At 59.4% G+C, this 19,824-nt stretch overlaps 1 protein-coding gene across 1 annotated transcript in view; it reads right to left on the bottom strand.

Annotated features, from left to right (window-relative positions):
• The window catches only part of AJAP1 (adherens junctions associated protein 1), a 50,142-nt gene that overhangs the window by 12,253 nt on the left and 18,065 nt on the right, over positions 1-19,824 (bottom strand). Inside the window, exons 2-3 of the mRNA XM_054222672.1 lie at positions 12,165-12,418; positions 8,223-8,893 (exon numbers count right to left, since the gene is read on the bottom strand). Coding sequence (XP_054078647.1) covers positions 8,223-8,893; positions 12,165-12,418 — 925 coding nt within the window. The remainder of the gene's footprint in view (positions 1-8,222; positions 8,894-12,164; positions 12,419-19,824) is intronic.

Consider the following 19,824-nt stretch of genomic DNA (forward strand, 5'->3'; position numbering starts at 1 on the left):
GTACCCACCACCTTCTAGTCATTATTGTGCTTTGCCAGCCGACGCGCTCTGGGGGAGATCTGGGAGAAGGGCTGGAGAAAAGAGCAGGGATCCCAGCTGGCTTTAAGGACAGGACGTGGTCCGGAGCGGGAGGCGGTGGCAGATGTCAGCCACCACGGACATCGCCAGGGAAGGGGTTTTCTAGAGGCAGGACCGAGGAGAAACAACTTGCCAAAGGCCAGCACTTCTGGAATGCCGACTTTGGATCCTGGCACACTCCCAGCGCCGAGCCGGCAGAAGGCAAGAGCCCCACCAGAACAGAGAGAGGTGCAGAACGCTGCAAACCCCACCTGTTCTGGGGCTCTTCCTCTGCTCCCCGGCGCAGGCTCCCTCCCCAGGGAGCCATGGGACAGACAGACGGACGGCTGCTCCCCATCCTGTGCCCCGGCAACGCCGAGCGCAGCGGGATGGGATGCGATGGGATGTGTCAGGGTTATTTTTCTCCCTCGACTCAAGCACCTGTTTTGCAAATGACCCATTTCCTCCATTTACTCCCAATTACACTTCAATTGGTTCATACAGGCTGTGACAAGGCTCCTCGGGAGAGCGGCTGGCACCAGCAGCTGCCAGAACAAAGAGCGGGTCGGGGCAGGCGAACGCCGGGGCTGGGGACGGCGGTGGCAGAGGACAGGGGGACCCGTCCCCCAACTCCAGCTCCAGGGGGTCTGACGCCAGGGAGCAGCCGATGGGCTTCGTGCCCCCGGGGAGCAGACCTGGCAGGGCTTTGCAGAACCCGTTGATGGCTCTGCGGGCTGCGGGGGCTCCGAAGCGACACCCAGCACCCAGGAGAGACTGGGGAGCCACAGCCACACTACGGCTCCTCGGCTGCTCTGCCCCCGGCTTTCATTTCCCATGGGAATTCAGGGAGAAAATGCCACAAGGCTTCCCACCTCCCCCCGGCAGCCCACCGGCCGAAGGCAAGGCACGGAAAATGACTTCTGGCCCTGCGCTTCGGGTCCCTGGAGGACGGCTGTCGTGACAGGAGCCATGTCCCGACAGACCTGAGGGGGGCAGCCCCCAGTCCCCCGCCGGCGCCCACCCCGGTGCTTCGGTGCCTTTGGACGCCCACCCCAGCCGCATCCTTCCCGTCAATCTTGGAGCAGCTCCCAGTGGGACACCACCGAAAAAGATAAAAGGAAAGACTCTAAAAATAAAATAAAACCCAGCCCAGTGCCCGATTCCTTTGAAAACAGAAGCGGTGTCAGAAATGAGACCTTCTGCAAAGACGGGAGCGGCGGCAGGGACACGGGAGGACCTAACGATGCAATTAATCCTTGCACTTACATAATGGGAAACGCGCAGGCAGAACAGATTGCAGGTGGCTGAGCGCTGGGAAGGATGGCAGCTCTTGGGAGCAGGACACATGGATTTTAAGAAGGGCTGGATAATTTTAGACTCCATCACATACATAAGTTGCCATATGTACCGGCACAGAAGAAAGTTCCTTTGCATCGCATATTAATTCTGCACCAGAGCCCGGGGGGATTTCAAGGGGATGGGAAATGTTTTTCCCATCCGCGTTAACCACGGCAGTGATGGAAAGAGGGAAAGGCACTGGATGGTAGCTGGGATGATTCCCTGGGAAGCCCTACAGCTGCCCAGCTACACTGCAAAAAGACTAACAGGTCTCCATTCTGACTTTGCAAATACATCAGATCCTTTCCTCTAGGCCTTCAAAGAAATACATAGAACCATACGGAGTACAATCGAACAGAAATATCCGATCTGCAAGAGGAGGTGTTAATGGATGGAGCATCCTGGGAGAGGGGAACATCCCACGAGGGACGCGCACCACCGGGGGGGGGAGAGGCGAGATGAAAGAGAGATGGCTGCAGAGAGCAAAGCATTATTTCAAACACGGCCCTAGGAGCCCAATCTGTCTGGAGGAGAGGGACCTGGAGGATAAAATCAATAGCTCATAAAGCAAAATTACCCTCCTCCTCCTCGGGCGCAGGAAGCCGCCTGCCGAGCCTGTAACTCTCAGGGAAAGCCTGTGCCCCCCAGACGTGGGGCAGGCGGCAGGGAAGGAGCCGGAGGAAGGAATTACCATGGCTCGGGTTTGTTGGCTCATCTCCGCGGCCAACACATCCCATGGCAAAGCTCCGATCCCAGCAAGTTACAGGGCCCGGCGGTCACTTAATTACACGTTAATAACCAGCGAGGAACCAGGCCGCGGGAAGGGCAGAGGCTGGTTCCTGGGATGGGGAGGGATCGCCCGCCCCGGCCCCGGCAGCTGGAAATGCCTCATCTCTGCGAGGGGCTGCGAGCAGCTCCCTCTTACAAGGCTTTTACTAGGCAATTTGACGCAGTGACCATTTAACTCGAGGGTAATTACAGGAGAAGTATTTAATGGAATTGAAAGTGTGTCCAAACCCCTGCGCTTCTGCTAGTGCAGCAGAATTTAATGTGTCGCCTGCCAGGAGGGAAAGCTCTTCAAAAGCGCTCTTTGAACCTTTGGAAATGCTGAAATATTGCTGGGATTTTCCACTCTCGCGCCGTCCGAGCGCGCTCCACTCTCGCCGGGGACTCGTTGTCCCCTCCGGCGGCGGGACCCAGCCCCAGCATCCCCACGGGCACCGGCCGGGCAAAAACCCGCAAAATGCGACTCCAAATTCCCCAAGTCCAAGGAAAAACCCGATTTTCTCAAAGCAAGCAAACGCCAGGGATATTTTTTTTTTAATGTTATTTTAAAGACCATATATTTGCCACCGAGATGAAAGCGCTGGGTTTTGGCCTTTCTGGCCACCTTTTGAAATGGCTCCCGGACAGCTCTGCATCAACAGAATTAATTCCATGAGAAAATCCATTCGAGACTGATGTCTTGCTACTGCAGAAGTGCGCAATGGCAGCGAACAGGAGATATAAGCTCTTAATTAAAAACAAAGAGAACCTCTATCCCCCAAGGCCTTTATTTCAACAGCTCTGGTTAGGGAGACCGTATTTTTCATTTTCCCAATAAAAACAGCTACGAGCCGCAACTCTTTGAAGACCCCCGTCAAGGCCTCTAAGCTGCATAAAATTAAAAAAGGAAAAAACAGCTCCATTTCATTTTGCAGAGTATAATCTTGAGTCACCCTTAGCGGTAGGAAACCAAGAGAGGCCCCGGATACCTGCTACGCCCTGGCCAGGAGGGCAGCGACGGAGCCCCCGAGCCCATGCCCGCGCACGGGATTCCTGCCTTGGTCCTTTCCCCTCCGCCTTCCCGCAGCTCCCAGTTTGACTCCGAATGCCAAAAGAGGGTAAATCTCCTAAATAAGCCAGGACAGCAGGACCGGCACGTGCAGGGTCAGGCCCTAACGCCTCTCCCTCTCGCTCCTCAACCAAAGCGTCGCCTCTAGCCGGGCAGAGACCATCCCAAACGGGCTCCCGGTAACGAGCATTGAAAAGAAACCGGCTTCTGGGAGCGGCTGAAGAGCTTACAGAGAGGGAAACGATGAAAACACAGATGGAATAGTTGCCGTGGCAATTGTTCCTGGCCATGGTCACGCTCAAAGAGTTTTCTTCAACGGCTCAATGTCCAAGCGGCGACCAGTGCCGAGTGGCGTTCCTCAGGGATTGGTACTGGGACCGGTGCTGTTTAACATCTTTGTTGGCGACATGGACAACGGGATCGAGTGCACCCTCAGCAAGTTTGCCGATGACACCAAGGGAAGGGATGCCATCCAGAGGGACCAGGAGAGGCTTGAGGTGGGCCCGTGCCAACCTCATGAAGTTCAACCAGGCCAAGTGCAGGGTCCTGCACCTGGGTCAGGGCAATGCCAAGCACAACTCCAGGCTGGGTGGAGAATGGCTGGAGAGCAGCCCTGAGGAGAAGGATTTGGGGGTGTTGGTGGATGAGAAGCTCAAGAAGAACCAGCAACGTGCGCTGGCAGCCCAGAAACCCCCCGCAGCCTGGGCTGCATCCCCGGCAGCGTGGGCAGCAGGGCGAGGCGGGGATTCTGCCCCTCTGCTCCGCTCAGGGGGACCCCACCTGCCATGTGGGGCTCAGCATCCCGTCCCCATCCCCGACACGAGGTCCCTTCCTCGGCTCCCGCACACCCCGGGCACCGGCACACCTCCGCCTGCTCACGAGCTTCGCGGAGGGGCAGGGGAAACCCGGCTGGACTCGGGAGGCCTTACAGCTTCCCCAGCCATCAGAAAACGCATCTCACCCCCGAAAGCCTCATCCAGTCGATAAAGCTGCTTTCCGACAGAAAAATTCAATCAGGAGCATTGTGTGGCCGTTCTGCTGCAACCCCAGCCACAAACGGCCTCTCCCGGGGGGGATCAGCCAGACTTCGCCGTAACACGAACCCTACCGCCGCTTAATAGCTTGTAAGAAAAGTAATTTACTAAAAACAGAAGGGTTAGATAGAGGGGAGGAGATATGGCAGGAGTCTTCGTGAAAAACCTCGCTCCGGCGCAAAGCCGGTTCATCGGCTGGGAACCTGCCGCGGGGCTGCTCCTCCGAGCCCCCCTCCGGCCTCCAAAGCAGAGCTCGGGCTGGCAAAGCCCCTTGGTTTTCCACTCGGTAAATCAGGGCAATCAGCTCCGAAACCCAGCCCAGGCGAGCATTACTCATCCTGAAGTGAAAATGCAGCTCTTCAGCAGAAAAAACACCACCAAGGTTCCTGGAAACCTCCTGGTATTTTGCGTTGGGCTGATGAAAGGAGGAGAATATCCTGCTGCTGCTGCTGAGAAATATCCTTGCCAAGAACGAAGATCCTAGAGGCTTACGCTAAAGACACTGAGACTTATCTTCTCAGGTGTTACAGCAAATATCAGCGAGCAATAAATACTTCTGAGAGCAGCAGAGGAGCGTTTCTGGCTCGTTTAGACACACGTGGGTGAAGGCACACAGGCACGCACGGCATCTGCTAATCCCGGGGAGAAACGAGTCCCTCTCCCTCGCCGGAGAGAGCTCAGCTCACGGCTGCGCTCACCCCCTGCTTCAGCCATCCTTCTCCATCCTCAGGGAACACCGCAGCCGACGCACGGCCCCACACGGGATCCTTCGGGACCCTGGGGGACAGGCGACGGGGGGTGCTGGCCCCGGAGATGCCGTCCAGCCCCATTCCCTCCTCTCCGGCCCCCCGTGGCGGCGGCTCCCCATGCCCTGGCACGGCAGATCAAAGTGGCGGCTCCATCCTGACCGCCCGGGGTCTTCTTTTAAACACATTTTATCTTTAATTAATTCCTTTGAAGCCTTTTGCATCCGCTATCTCCTCGCATCCAGCGGCCCCCTCTCCTGAACCCCCTTTCTGAAGGCAGAGTCACCCCCCCAGCGGGGAAGAGAATGTCTCTCTATTATTATTTATTCCCAATACGCTCCTGGCCGGCGGCAGGGATGGAGCGGAGGGTGGGATGGAGCTTCGGCACGGCAGTGCCCGTGCCAACACCCACACAGCCCCTCGCCTCCACCCAGGAGCCCCCCAGATGGCCATCCCGACCCCCATCCCTAGGGATGGAGTGCCCGGGGGGTGCCCCTGCAGCCCCGCTCCCCCCCAGCACGCTGCTCGCACAGCACCACGCCAACCGCGCTGCGTACCAGCGATCAAACCACCATTAAGAGCAGCAGACGACACATAAAGTCTTCTGCCTTATAAAGCACTTAAAGGTTTAATTAAAGACGGCTTTATTCTAATAATACTGAAAGGAGAGCCTCAGACAACCCAGCCAGCGCAATTCATGCCTTCGCCCTGACAGTCTCTGATTCATTCTCCTCTTTTCTTCTTTATTTTGGCTGAGCCCGCAGTACAGGAGGATGCTCTGCCTGGGCGGCAGAGCCCAGCCCGCACGGGCAGCATCAGGCCCCTTCCAGCCCTCGCCTCTTGCAGCACGCTGGAGTTTTAATTATTTCTCTTTTCCTGTGCTCCGCCGTAAAAATGATTATGACAGCCCCCGAAAAAAGGAAGCACGTTTTTGAAAAGCATAAGCATAAACTACGCCTGGGTGAACATATTGCGTCCCCATCTGACTGCCATCAGCACTCCGCCAGGCGCCGGGCGGGCAGAGGTGGCACCGGGACAAACACACCTGGGCTGGGGGTTACCCACAGCACCCCCCCGCCGGTGGCACCCACCAGCTCCCCCCCGTCTTTCTGGGCGCTGCAAGCGACCACCCGTCTGCCTTCCCTCCTGCCCACCCGCAGAGTATCTGCTATCTTTTTTAGGCTTGTTTTTGCTGCTCGTGACTCACGGAGACGTCGTTTCTGGCTTTTTTTTCCCCCTCTCGTTTTCCAGCGCGGAGGAGCCGGGCAAGAGGAAGATCTCCCTGAGCGGGATCGCTTTCAGGCCCGCCCAAGCGAGTGCCGCTGCCTCTGCTGAAGTGCCCCCACCCCACGTGTGCCCCGGGGACCCCCACGGTCCCCCAGCATCACTGGGCGCCCAGGAGTGAGACCCAGGCACCCAGGAGCAAGTCCTTCTCCAGCCATGCCCGGAGGGAAGCGAGGGCATGGCGGGGAATGCAGGACCTTCGTTAGCCCCACAGCACCACCCAATCCATTGGGAATGGCGGTGCCATGACGTGCCGGGGAGCGCAGGAGCCCTGGGGTGACTCTGCCAGCGCTGGGGGTGGCCCCAGCTCCCTTGGGGACCACCCTGACCCTGGGCTGCTGCCGGGCTGAGCTGAGGGACCGCAAGCCGGGCGAGCAGCATCCTCCCTGCCCAGCCTCCCAGCACCGCGGCGCCGCGCAGGACGAGGGCTTGCGATGCTCGCTGAGGCAAATAAGAAGTACAGACGAGTTACCTCATCCTCATTTGTAGCCATATGTTTTTCCCAGCAGAGAACAAACGCTTCCAGCCGCTAAGGCTTATACAACAGAGAGGAGCCGGGCGTGAGAAATGCACAGCCTGGCACGGGCGCATCGCCAGCAACACCGGCGCGAGCTCGGCCGGTGCTTTGGGACGGCTGGGCTCCCGGCACGCTGGTCCCCAGGAGCTGCAGGGGCTCGGCACGACCCGCCGGGAGCGTGCCAGGGATCTCCCGGGCACCCGTCACCGTCAGGAAAAGCGGATCTGGAGCTCAGGCGCTTTTCAATTTAGGGTGGACGGGCCAAAATTAAAAAGGTCCTTTAGCCCCGGGAAGGAGTTTATCGTATTCACCACTCGGGGAAAAGAAGCTAATTAGCAAAAACTCCCATCCCGGAAAAAGCCCCTAATGAGAGCTAAGAACCGGCAGATTAAAGCCGTGGCCCCTCGGGATGCTGACGGGGACGGCGGCGGCTGTGGCTCTGCCGGCTGGGGATGGCAGCGGCGGCAGAGCAGCGTCGGGAAGGCGGGCAGCACGGGCGGGAACGTGGGCAGCATCACCATCAGGAACGCGGGCAGCATCACTGGCTCATCCTCGCCTAAACGAGGCGTCCCACAGCACATGCCCGGGGCCATCCTCCCACATGCTGCAAACGGAGCCGGCCAACGGGCTGCTGCAGCCAGCTCCCACCGGACCCCACGATGCCACCGAGGCCGGAGGCGATGACCATGACGGGTCTGGGGAGATAAGGCTGAAGATCTCATCCCACGTGTGACGCAGCGTGCAGCTCACGCCAGCAGTCGTTATCGAGACTCCCTCGCTAATTTACCCAGCCAATTCCAGCGTGTTTTCAAAAGGTGTGTAGGTTGGGATTTTTTTTGCCGCTATAAATAACTCCTTTAAGACAGGGACAACATTATGGTTGGCTTGTCTCTTGCCGCCAAGCAGGGCAGGCTAGATAAACTAATTGGGATTAAGATTAGGCCTTAAAATTCTTTTTTGATTCAACTAGAAAATCACTGTGGGCTAAAAGCAGTCGATGCGCAGTGAATAAATTCTGTAAACTATACAACAGTACTCCACAGTTTAATACTAGCAATAACAAATATAATTTGAAATAAATGGGAAGCAGCTTTCCCATCCATGTCCACGCCGCAGACGGCGCTGGGGGAACGCACCGCCCTGCCCGAGCGCCGCGCTAAATACGATGAGGGGAGCTGGGACGGATGGATGCTGCTAATGGGAAAAACACAGCGAGCCACTGGAAAACACCTCCGATAAACGCGATGAATCAGAGCTGCCGCTCGCCTCCCGAGCGCTCTCGTTCAACATCACACGCTTTTTTCCAGTCCCGGGCAACGCCGCCACCAGGGAAACTCGTGCCGCAGTTACCGCTCCGTCCCAGGACCCCCCAGCCCTTCCGACGGCCGCCCCGGCCCCCCGGCAGCCCCTACCTGTGCTGTCTCCCAGTCCGCGGGGCGGGCGAGCATCCTTGCCCCCGCTGCTGTGCCCGGCGGCCGGCTCGGCGGTGCTGGTGCGGCCGGGGCTGCTGCGGGGCGCGTCGCCGCCGGGGGCGGGCGCCGGGGTGCTGGGGGGCGCGCGGGGCGGCGTGGCGGCGGCGGTGGTGGCGGCAGTGGTGGTGGTGGTGGTGGTGGTGGCGGCGGCGGTGGTGGCGGTGGTGGTGGCGAAGGCGCCGGGCAGCGTGCTGCTCTCCAGGGAGTCCTCCTCGCCCGTGGGGCCCCAGACGATGACCTCGGGCAGCGCCGTGGGACGCCCGTCCCGTGGGGCAAAGCCGCGGCCGCGCAGGTGCCGCCGGCCCCTCCGGGAGCGGGGCCGTCGTGGGGAGCGGCCGGCGGGCAGCGGGGCGGCGGGGGGTGGCCGGCGGGAGCGGGGTCTCTGCGGGGGGGTCGCGGGGGCGCAGGTCCAGGGGGGGCCGGGGCGCCGCAGCTCCTCCCCGCTCCCCGCGCCCCACAGCGCGCCGCGGGACAGTCTGTGCCGGAGCGCCGGCCGCGGCGACAGCCTCCCCCCGGCCCCGCTGGCAGGGGGCTGGCAGCTGGCGAGGTCCATGGCTAGGTGGAACATGGCTATTAAAATCCAAGCATGGCTTCCGAGCGGGCAACCTGACCTGCGGACAGACAGCGACTGTGTTAGAAAAGCAGAGGGGCAACACATGGGCTCCCCAAGCCCGGCCACCCGAAACACCCCCCCCGGCAGCACGGGAAAGCCGTGCCATCGTCCTCCCCCCGTGCTCCCAACAGGGCCCCCCAAAACGGCACCGCAGGGTGCCCCGCAGCCCCCACCACCAACCCATCACCACAAAGGGGGCACAACAAGGACCCCCATCCAAAACCAGGACTTTGCTGCTTCTCAGTTGATCCGCGACTGCCATGAATGCCTCGAGGGCGGGTTTTACTGCGAAATGCCAGTGTCTGTGCTACCCAAACTCGGCCCTTTTAGATGAAATATCTACTGCGGGTGGCAGGAGCAGCCAGCAGCAAGAGCCTTTGCTCCCCGTCTCCATGTCACCAGGGCATTGGGGACCCCGGCCCCAGCTTTCCGAAATCACGCTGCACTGTCAGCAGGCTCAGTATTTACAATTTTGCCTTGATGTGACGTGCCTCCACCAGGTCAGGTCACATCAAAGCCTCTCCCTTCCTCCGTGGCATCGCACCTTGCAAGGTCCTGCCCCACTTGCATCTTCCCCTGAGATGCGACCCCACATAAAGCACAGCACTTCACGGTAAGAAAACGCCCGATACACAAATTTTTCTTGTTGGAGTTTTTGGGGTTTTTTTTTAGGGGGGGAAAAAAAAAATCATTAGGCCAAAGCCCAAAATCTTTACACCATTTTATTCAGCTTTTACACAAGAAAGACTTTTGTCGAACTCAGCAGGAGTTAATGAGAGCTTTATAGGGCTAAATAGACTAATCCTCCGCAGCACTGCGCCCCGTAAAGTCCTTGGTAGCACAACAAAATGTGCATCTGGTTGACAGAAGCATTTGTACACTCCCTCCATGCGTGAGCAAATGAAGCTAAAGGAGCTGACCTGGATACTCCCAGGCACAGTCTTTTTCTGCTCAGAGGATCTCTTTTTTTTTTTTTTTTTTTCTAATTGGGTATTTTTTCAAAGCGTAACAGCATTTATTTTGGGGAGGAACAAGGCGACGCAGGGAAAGCGCGCAGAAGGAGAAAGGGAAGAGCCAGAAACAGACAACATAAACCAAAATAGTTCAGGCTGGGGGAGGAAGGATTTCAAGGCTGCAAAAAACCCCAACCACCCAAAACATGTTGTCGGTGGGGTTTTTTTTTTAGAGGCTGGCAGAGCGGTGGCGGTGCCGCGGGGGCAGCACCGAGAGCATCCCCCACCTGCAGAGCATCGGCGCTGCCGCAGGCAGCACCCCGGTGAGGAGTCCGGAGCTCGGGCTTCCAGCGGGAGCGCGGAACACCGACTCGCCTTCGCAAGGCTCACGTTCACTCCAGCGGCGCGTCAAGCTCCATGTCAGCCTCTGCCCCGCTCCCTAACGTCATCCGAAATGTCTCCTTGCAAGGAAGGAGAGGTGCCGGGCACCACCCCGGCACCACGCTCGCCCCAGGGGCCACCTCTGGCACTCAGACCCCGTCCTGGCCCTCGGCGAGCCAGCGGCGCACGTGGCGCAGGAGGCGAGGGAAGACGCGCCCGGCCCAGCCCACTGCTGCCAAAAGACAAAAATGCCAGTCCTCGCTACTCGGGATTGGAGTTTGCAGGAAAAACAGATTTTTCCCAAAATTCCCATTTTTTTTCTTCCCGCTGCCTCCTGCTTGCTGGTGACGTTCTCAAGCTCGGGCTGTCCCAGCTCAGGGGGGTTTGCTCCCGCGTGGGACGTGCCCGAGCATCGCTGCCTTGCTCCCTGCCGCACCGGGGGGACGCGGGGGAAAATGCAACAACCGCAACGCACAACCCCCAGCGTCAGGCCACCACAGCAGGAAGGCTGTGCCCTGGTGACACCCCCAGACAGGGGTGTCCCTGGCTCCTGGCATCGCACCCCAGGTCGGAGCCTCTGGGGATGGGAAGGGACACGGTGGGGGACGCCCGCAGCTCGCACGGGGCAGCTGAAGGCAGGCGGAGCCCCCGGCAGCTCCCCGTCCTGCCCCAGGGATGGCGGGGGTCACCCTCCCGCCTGCGTCCCTTCCAGCCATATCAGCCACGGGGCTGTCACCCAAGGCGCGTCCTCCCGGCCACCCCGCTGGCTGGCACGTCCCCAGGAGGCGGCTTTAGGGACGGGAGCGGCGAGTCCGGTTACCTCGGAGGAATTCTGAGTGGCATGCAATCTTTTGAGGGCTTTGCAAACGACAGATAAGAGCAAGTGTCCTTCAGAATAAATAGCAGCGTGTAGGAGTTGCCGTTGTCTAGGCAACGCGGCGCGATGTGCTGGGCGCGGCGGCGGGGATGCGGCAGCGCGTGGCGGGGCTGGTGGTACCCAGGGGCCCCGAAGCCGCCCCAGGACCCCCCCCTTCCCTCCCCCTGCCACCCCTGAGCATCCCGACAAAGCGGGCACCCAGGGAGACGTGTCCCAAGGGCAGCCCAGGGAGCGGGGACACGGCCAGCCCGGAGGTCCTGCCACCTTCTTCTTGCCCCAAACAAACCCAGGCTGGCCCCCCAAAGGCACGCTGTCCCTGGGGGCTCCCCACGCCTCCGCTCCCCATCGCCAAAACAGGCAGGAGAGCATCTGCTCGCCTCGCGGGAGGCAGGAGCGGAGTCACCGCTGCTGGGAGGACGCCTGGGCTTTGCTGAGACATCAAACGGCACAAACCCGCCTCCAACTGCACCAGCTGCGTCCCACCGGCCGGAGAGCAGAGCCCAGAGGAACCTCCACAGCCCTCAGTGCACGGGATAACTCACCAACCGCCCTCAGAGGGGGGCTTCTGTCGTAGGGAAGGGGACGCATCGGTCGGCCACGCACATAGCACCCGCCTGCCTCGGTGCCGGGGCATGGACCCGGCCCTGGCTGGGGCGATGCAGCAGGTCGGCAGGACGTGCCGCTCGCTGAACCCTCTGGAAATCTGGGTTTTGGTTATTCAGGACTCCCCCGCCACACACACGCAACTTCTTTCCCATTGCAAAGAGAGATGGGGCGAGCACAGGCAATTTTCATCCTCTTTCTTTTCCCACCTTGGGGGTGAAGGGGAGCGTTATCCCCAAATAGTTTCTCAAACTCAAGGAAAAATTCAACAAAACTCTGAAATTGGGTTAAAAAAAAAGAAACGAGCAGTGGAGATATTTGAGAAGATGAAATCCCTTCCTCGCCCTCCTCATCCGAAGCCTTTGCTCCTGCGAATCACAATCCGCTCCCACGGCCGAACGGCTGGCAAGGCGGCCGCATCCGCGCACACTACGGGGACTCCCACAAATATTTACCTGCGCGTGGTGAGAAGCACAAAAGCAGATTTCAAGGAAACTACCCAGATAATGACAGGGATCGAGCGCGTTAAGCGCTCCAGGGTTGCTTTGCTGAGCCCAACCGAGCCAATCTGTTTCAAAGGCGATGGAGTTACGGGCGCCGAAGGTGCTCCAGACGGAGCCGCCGCAGCCTCCCCACCACGCGCGACACGGCTCAGAGCTCTCCCCAGGATGAAAATCCTTCCCCAAACCCTTTCAGACGCAGCCGTTTGCTTTGAAGAGGAGGGAAACTGACACTTAAGAGAGAGATTAATTGGAAGGAGGCTGGAGGACGCGAGCTCACCGTGCCCACTGCTGGTCGGGAAGATGCTGCCAGGGCTTTTCCATGTCCAGGGCCGCTACGGGGCGATGCTGCCCGGCTCCTCCGGCCTCACGGGTAGCAGCAACACGGCTCTTCCCACCAGGAAAGCCGGTATGACCGAATCCCTTCCACCCTGATGAAGCTTCATGCACAGCCAGAAGCCCCTGAGCGTCTTGAGAAGCACGCCCAGGCAAAAGAGGCGCTCTGGTAATTAGTGCTCTCGATCGCTGCAGAGCTGGAAAGGCGAGATTACCTCTGTCCTGGGATCACCTTATAAACAGGTGAAGCGGCAGCCTGGGAAAGGCAGCCCCGGGTGCCCTCGACCCATGTCCCGCCGTGAACCCAGACCTGCCGCCCCCCCGGCATCACCCGGGCCCATTGCCCCGGGGCTGCGGCCGCGCAGACATGGACCCTGCAAGGCCCCGGCGCCGCGGCACGAGCACAACGTGCCGCTCGCATCGACTACACCACGTGCCCAAAGCGAAACGGAGCACCGAGGGCTGCTCAGTGCTTTGGAAACGACGGAGCTGGGTGCGCTGGCAGAGCGGCGCGGCTTGGAAGTCGGACGGAAATCCATAGGAAAAGTGATGGACAGACAAAAGATGAGAGCAGTCAGGGCAAACGGAGGAAAAAACCCTCTTCTGCCACCCTCCACGCACGTTATTTTGCATTTCTACCCGCAGAGGCAGCATGAGCACCCCCAGGGCAGAGGCAGCGGTGGCGGCACGGGGTCTGGCAGCACGATGGCAGCGAGACCCCCACCCGAGCCCAGGGCTGGTGGCGTCCCAGTGCCGGTCCCTGGCTCGGTGCCACCTCACTCTTGTGCCAGGCTACTTCTCCCTCCCTCTCTGCTGTGTCCCGGCGAGAGCCAGAGCTTCCAGAGAAGCTGCCGCCTCCCCACAACGCCCGGGTTTTTAATCCACGCAGCTCCGGAGGCTGCGATGCCCAGTGCCACTGGGGGATGCTGCCTTGGAAATGGGCCGTTGGCACTCGCAGACACGTGGGAAGGGAAACAGAAGACCCAGCACGGCGGGTGCAGCAGAGGAGGTGCTCGTGGCCGGGGGGAAATGCCTCTGCCCCGGCGCCGGGGACCCCGGGAGGACGGCGGCTGCGTCGGCGAGCCCCGACGCTGCGGGCAGGACGCGGGTTAATCCAGCGGCTGCAAAACCAGGCGACCGCTGCACACCCAGAAATCCCCGGGGCTGGGTAATCTGTCCCAGCAATTAACTGGGATCATGGCCACCGAGCGGCTCTGATGAACTGCGGAACACAAACCGCCAGCAGCTCGGTCCACACAAAACCCCCCCCCTCCCTTTGAGGCTCCCCCCGGTGCGAGCCCCAGGCGAGGAACGGCAACAGGGGCCTATTTACGGCCCTTTCATAAGGTACTTGTTTGCTCTCCACCACCGGCCCTTTTCTCCCCTGGCTGTGGAGACACTTCACAGCCAGCACTAAATGCAGAATAGGCTGTTTTTTAATGCAGAATTATACAAATGGAGCCATTCTTCCATTTCATGCCTCCTGTTAGGTAATCTATTGGTATTGCACAGGGAATCAAGGTTATGTCCTTGTTGGGATGATTTACGAACTCTGAGCGTTTCATATCTCCAAACGCCAAGCGAGACCGAGACAAAAATATTCCTGCGAACTCCTGGAGCGGGAGCCCTGGCCGGAGGGATGGGGCGACGATGCTGGTCCCAGGCAAGATGCGGCGGGAAAGCGGGCGCCACGCTCTCGGGAAAGCATCCTTGGCAGCGTGGCTGCGTGTCCTACAAAGGCATTCGGAGCACGACGTGTTATGGGAGCATGTGCAGGAACCCGCCGGCTTCGTACGGACAAAGAGCGAGGCGGCTGCTCCTCGGCGGGTGACTTTCACGCTGGAGCATGAGGCGGAGGGGAAGGTTTCAGCGGCGGTGGCAGATACTTGGCCCGCAATCGCGTGTCCTGGCCGAGGTGGGGACTGCAGCCCCGGCCCTGCCGCAGCCGCTCTCAGCCCCGCTCCCGTGTGCGATGATCCCTGCAGTGCAGCGACTGTCCTTTGTTGTGACACTACCAGCCATCGCCATGGAAATAAGAGCATCACCGCGTCGCTCCCGCCGGGACGGGACCCTCGTCGGGGCCGGGAGGAAGGAATCTGCACGTTCCCGTGCGCGGGCGGCACGGATGGGTGCCAAAAGGCATGTGGTGAGCTACGCCACGGAACCGGCAGGAGACCCCATGGACCAACCCGGCGGGATGCCCACCGCATCCCACCCCGCCGGCAGCAGGGACGCGGGACCGCGGGCGCCGCCGAGCCCTGTGCCTCTCTCCTAAGCGATGTTTTACCCTGGGAAAAGTCGCTCTGAACCCAGACCCAGCGGGAACCAGGAACTTGCTATTCACTGCACCGTCTGCAGCCACGACTTCTTCCGAGATAATTATAAATTTGAGAAAATATGGCTGCCGAGCTCTTTAAAGCCGGGTCTGGGAATTAAGGCACAAAAGCTGACACACAGTAGCACCGAGGTAAATTAAATGTGCCACATCACTACCTATCTATATTACAGAACTGAGCTTCAGGATTACCTACTAATAAAAGTGATATTTAAAACAAGTCCTAAGTTCCTCTGCTGTCCCCCTTCTCTCCACAAGTAATTAAACCGACACTGCTTCCCGCGGCAGAGGGGATGGGATTGATCACGGAGGAAACTCAGCAAAGGGTGAAACGGGCTGAATCCTCACCACCACGCTTCCGCGGCCGGGCAGACGGCGCCCGTTTCCCCAGGAAAATGAGGCAGGGAAAGGTCTGCCGGGGCTGGGGGAGCAGCGGGGCCTCCCCGGGACAGAAACGCCGAGCTGGATCCGTCCCCGGGAGCTGCATCCCGCGGAGGAGAGGGGGGCAGGAGGGCGGCGGAGGGGAGCTGCTCGCTTTTCTGCCTCTGTCTTGAGCTCACCCAGCTGCAAATAAACAATTTTAACATTTGAATAGCCGGGAGTGCGGAAGGCATAATTAATACCCAGCGGTATGGCCAATATGCTGATGCGGTAGGCGCAGCCCCTGCCAAGGCTGTCAGAGAGCAGACCCGGCGCGGCAGAGCCCCGCTCTCCTCCGGGCCACGTCCTTCCCCTGGCAGGGAAAGGGCAAAGCCCCCCCCGACCCCCCCACACTGCGAGGAGCGGCACGGTCTTGCGGAGCAACGCGGGAAAGAGGGGAAAAAAAGGAGAAAACCCCACAAAACGGGCGCAACGGGGCATTGCTGCAAAGGCAAACGCAGGTTTGCTCCACGGCGGCCAAGTGCCTGGCCGCTGCCAAGCCAAACTTCAACCTTGGGTTTCGAGGTCATTCCGCATTTCCTAAACATTTAGAAGGATGCCGACAGGACTAAAGGGCGCTCGGCGCCCGCAGCCAGCCTGAGGACGAGTGCGAGAGCCCGGCTAAGGCAGCCAGTGGGCAAACGTCCTCCAAGGCGCCAGCCCAGGTCGACCTGCTCTACAGGTGACGCAACGTCTGCTGCAGAGCGTTTTCCCCGCTTTTGCGGGACTATTTCAGATCGGATTTGAAAAGCGCCAGAGGTGGGAAGCCCAGAAGCCGGCATGCGCCTTCAGACTGAGAAACGTCTTCGGCAAATTTCTGGGCAAAACCGGCACCCGGTGATTCACCGGCTGCCGCTCCGGCAGAAGGAGCTCCCGGCGCGGTCTGGCTCCCCCAGGAAGACCCAGCGGGCTGTGGCTTCAGCTGCCAGCCCTCGACAGGCAGGGCCTGGGCACGCTGCCTGCGCTGCCCATGCTGCCTGCGCTGCCCATGCTGCCCACACGCTATGGGCAGGGGATGGTGGCCACGCTGCCTCCCGCCCCAGCCGGGCGACAAACCGCCCCGAGCGCTTGCCAGGGGACACGGCTCAGCCCCCACCGCCCGGGTACCACTTGGAGCATCCCCTCCGTCAGGCTCAGCGCGGCCGCCGCTTCCCCCCATCGCCGCTCGGCAAACCTCCCCCCCGGCAAACACTGCGGCAGGGCCGGACAGTGGGGCGTTTCATCAGCCCCTCGGGAAGAACACTCGGCTTTTGTCCCGCCGGATAAAGGGGGTTTGTAAGCGCTGGGCTTCCCAGCCCAAACTGGCACCTGCCGCCGGCTCAGCCCACCCATGTCCCCCCCGCCCCGAATCTTGCAGCAGCGCCGGGGATGAGGCAGCCGCAACAGCTTCACTTCAGACACAACTTGCCGGGAAGTTTTACTCGGATTTACAAATCCACCAAAAACCTCGTTGAAGAGGCACAGCCTTGAGCTCCGCTCTTGGCAATATTAAAAAAATCCCATAAACCTAAGGAAATTAGGGTGTTTTTTATCTTCTGTCTAAACCTCCTCGTGTATTCCACCACCTCGTGTGCGCCACAAAATCGCTCCCTCGCTCACACCGACCCGGGCTGCCCTCTCCCACCCCCACCGGGAGAACACCTCCCCCTTTTTCCAAATCCATGCAAAAACCCCGAGCTGCTGGAGGGAGGGGACTGCAACATATGTACGAGAGCACTAAACCGGGAGCTTAGAGATCATCCCTAATGCTCTACGGAATAAATAAGGATGACGGTTCGGTTTAGCAGCTCCTCGATGCGGCCGCGGGCTCTCGGTGGAAGGTGAGCTTTCCCCGCGGCCACAAACGCAGGAGTTGCTCGTTCCCCTGCTTTGCTCGTGGATTTTCTTCCTCTGCCACCCCCTGTACAACCCATTTGTGGACACAGCTGCGTTCCTGCAGGACCATCAGGTCTCCTTCTCCAGCCTACACAAGGGTGTGGGATGGGATGGCATGGGATGGCATGGGATGTCAGGAGCAGGGCTCTCCCTGCCGGGAGCCGAGGGCACAGACACCAGGACTGGGATAATCTGCCTGACCCCAGGCTGGAGCAGGGCTTTTCCTCCTCTGAAGGCCACAACCACAAAGGCGCAGCGATTTGAAGAGAGAGCGGCTATTTCAAGCCTGCCCTGCGGCTCCGAGGGCACCTGCAGAGAGGAAGACCAGGGTACGAGCTGCTGCTGACACCACTGTTTAACACCGCCGCTTCACCGGTAAATAACCCCGGCGCTTATCTTATTTTCTAAATTAATGTGCTCAAGCGTGTCATTACAACGTACGCAGGAAACGCTTTGATCTAAAAAAATAAGATAAGTTAGCTCGGTACATACAAAGCGGCAGCTTAATGAGCTTTAAAGCAAAATAATTAAAATGGGTTCATCGCATTGTTGTAACACAATACGGCTTCGCAGGAGCCGCGCGTTGGAGTCCACCGCTCCGCCCGCCGCGATATCCGCATCAACGGGAAACGCTACAGCGCTACCGCTGTGGGAAACACCCAAGGAGACAATATCTTCCAATGGGATTTTAATGACGCTCTCCCAAAGAGCTGCCCTCTCCCGGGACTGAAGACAAGCATTGACCCGGGTGGGAACGCCCGGATGGTCGGCACAGGGCCAAGCCATCCCCCTGCCGCGGCGTGGGATGGATGTCCGCATCCATGGATAGGAAATCCCCCCGACTCCGGTCTCAATTCCACTGGAGCATCCCAGATCCAAACCCGGCTTTCTCCTGGGAAGTCCCCGGCAGCCCAGGGACGCCCAGCCTACCCTGAAACCTCAGCGCCCGCACACGGGGAAAGCGTAAAGGATTTCAAAAGGCCCAGTAACTCTCACAGAAATGGAGAAGATGAGAGAAATAACGCCTCTAAAAGCAGGCAGATAGACAGACGGCTTTTATGGAGCAAGAAATGCAATAAAAAAAAAAAAATAAAAAAAAAGCAGCAGCAGAGCGCTCTTTGAAGGTGTGAAACATCAATAGGGAAGCCTGGAGAAAGCCAAGCAGGAGAGCCGGGCTGAGGGAGGGGAGCACAGTGCAGGGCACCCCATGGCACCCCATGGCCCGGACGGTGACACCCCGCTGGTGGGGAGGGCTCAGGCGGGACACGCTTCACGGGCACGGGAACGGCCCAAAAAGATGCAGAAAAAGCCCAACCAAAATAGAAAGCGGAGGCAGGGAGAACCAAATCCGGGGCAAAGACTCTTCGTCCTTTCATACAGAGGTTTAAATCCCCTTTTAGCACCCAACAGTTTCTTTTGCGTGGAGAAGAGCAGTTCTCCCCGCCATGGCCACCCCGTCGTGGGTACGGCATCCTGGCAGCTCCGGAGCTGCGGGAGCCAAATCCTGCCGGATCGAGGTGAGCGTGAGTCACCAGCGGCACCCGGAGAAACACTGCGCTGTTTGTGGGCACACACCCTCCCGAGCCTAATTGCCAGTGAGTCAGATATCGCTGCGCTCTGCATCTCATTATTAAAAAAAAAAAAAAAATAAAAAAAAAAATCCCCTTTGCGGGAGCGATTAAACTTTCCAGAGCATTATCTCCAAAGGAGGGATGGAGGTCTCTGCCAGGCAGACCGGTGGCGACAGCAGACCTCCCGCATCCCTCGCTGCTTTTCGCAAATCTCTGCCGTTTATTGCACCTCCCGCGACATCTCGCCTTCCTGCAAGCGCCCCCCGCACCGGGCCCACGTGCCAGCAGCCTCGCGCCGCGCAGGTCCCGACCTCAGGAAGGACGAAAGGGAAGAACATGGAAAAACGTCCCTTCCCATTGGACGTCTGAGCAGAACATCGCCAAGAAACTGCCCACGAGAAACATTTCCGCCCTCATCCATTAAAAATCAGCCGAATTGCTTGTGCCGGAGAGTATGTCGCTGTGACGGGAACCCAGAATAAGCCCTGAATATTCCACTTTGGAGGGTGCTAAAGGAGCGGAGAGCCTCTCATAAAGCCAAGAAACAAGAAGCTGAGTAACTCATCCTCATCCTTCCCACAGAAAACTTAATAAGAAAGCCCATGAAAGGCAACTACTTGTAGAAAATGAGTTTATTCTTCCTGGGAGCTCTTTTCAAAATAACGCTTGCCAGCATCCGAAATGGCAAGGCTTTCTCTGCTGACGCCCAGCTGCCGCGGGCTCAACCCAGCTCCGGCTTCTGCCGGCTCCCGCGGGAACGGCGGCCACGTGGCCTCGGCTCCCGGCATTAATCACCCACGTTTCGGTGGGTACTTAAGTGGATGTCCTAATCCATGTCAATTAACTGACGCTTCATTACGCCAGTCCTGCAGACGGAGATGCTATCGCTGGCACCGGGAGCGGGGGTCAGACGCGGGACTCCGGCAATTAGTGGGATGCGTCCCCGAGGAAGCTGCACGTGCGACGGGGATGGCTCGCTGGGGCGGGGGTAAATCCCCCCGACCTTGCCACGTCTTTAACCTGAACGACACGCAGCCGAGTGGCAGCATCAATTAGCGCCGCTTGCTCCGAACGGAGC

The sequence above is a fragment of the Rissa tridactyla genome, chromosome 16, assembly GCF_028500815.1.
Source record: "Rissa tridactyla isolate bRisTri1 chromosome 16, bRisTri1.patW.cur.20221130, whole genome shotgun sequence".
NCBI lineage: Eukaryota > Metazoa > Chordata > Aves > Charadriiformes > Laridae > Rissa > Rissa tridactyla.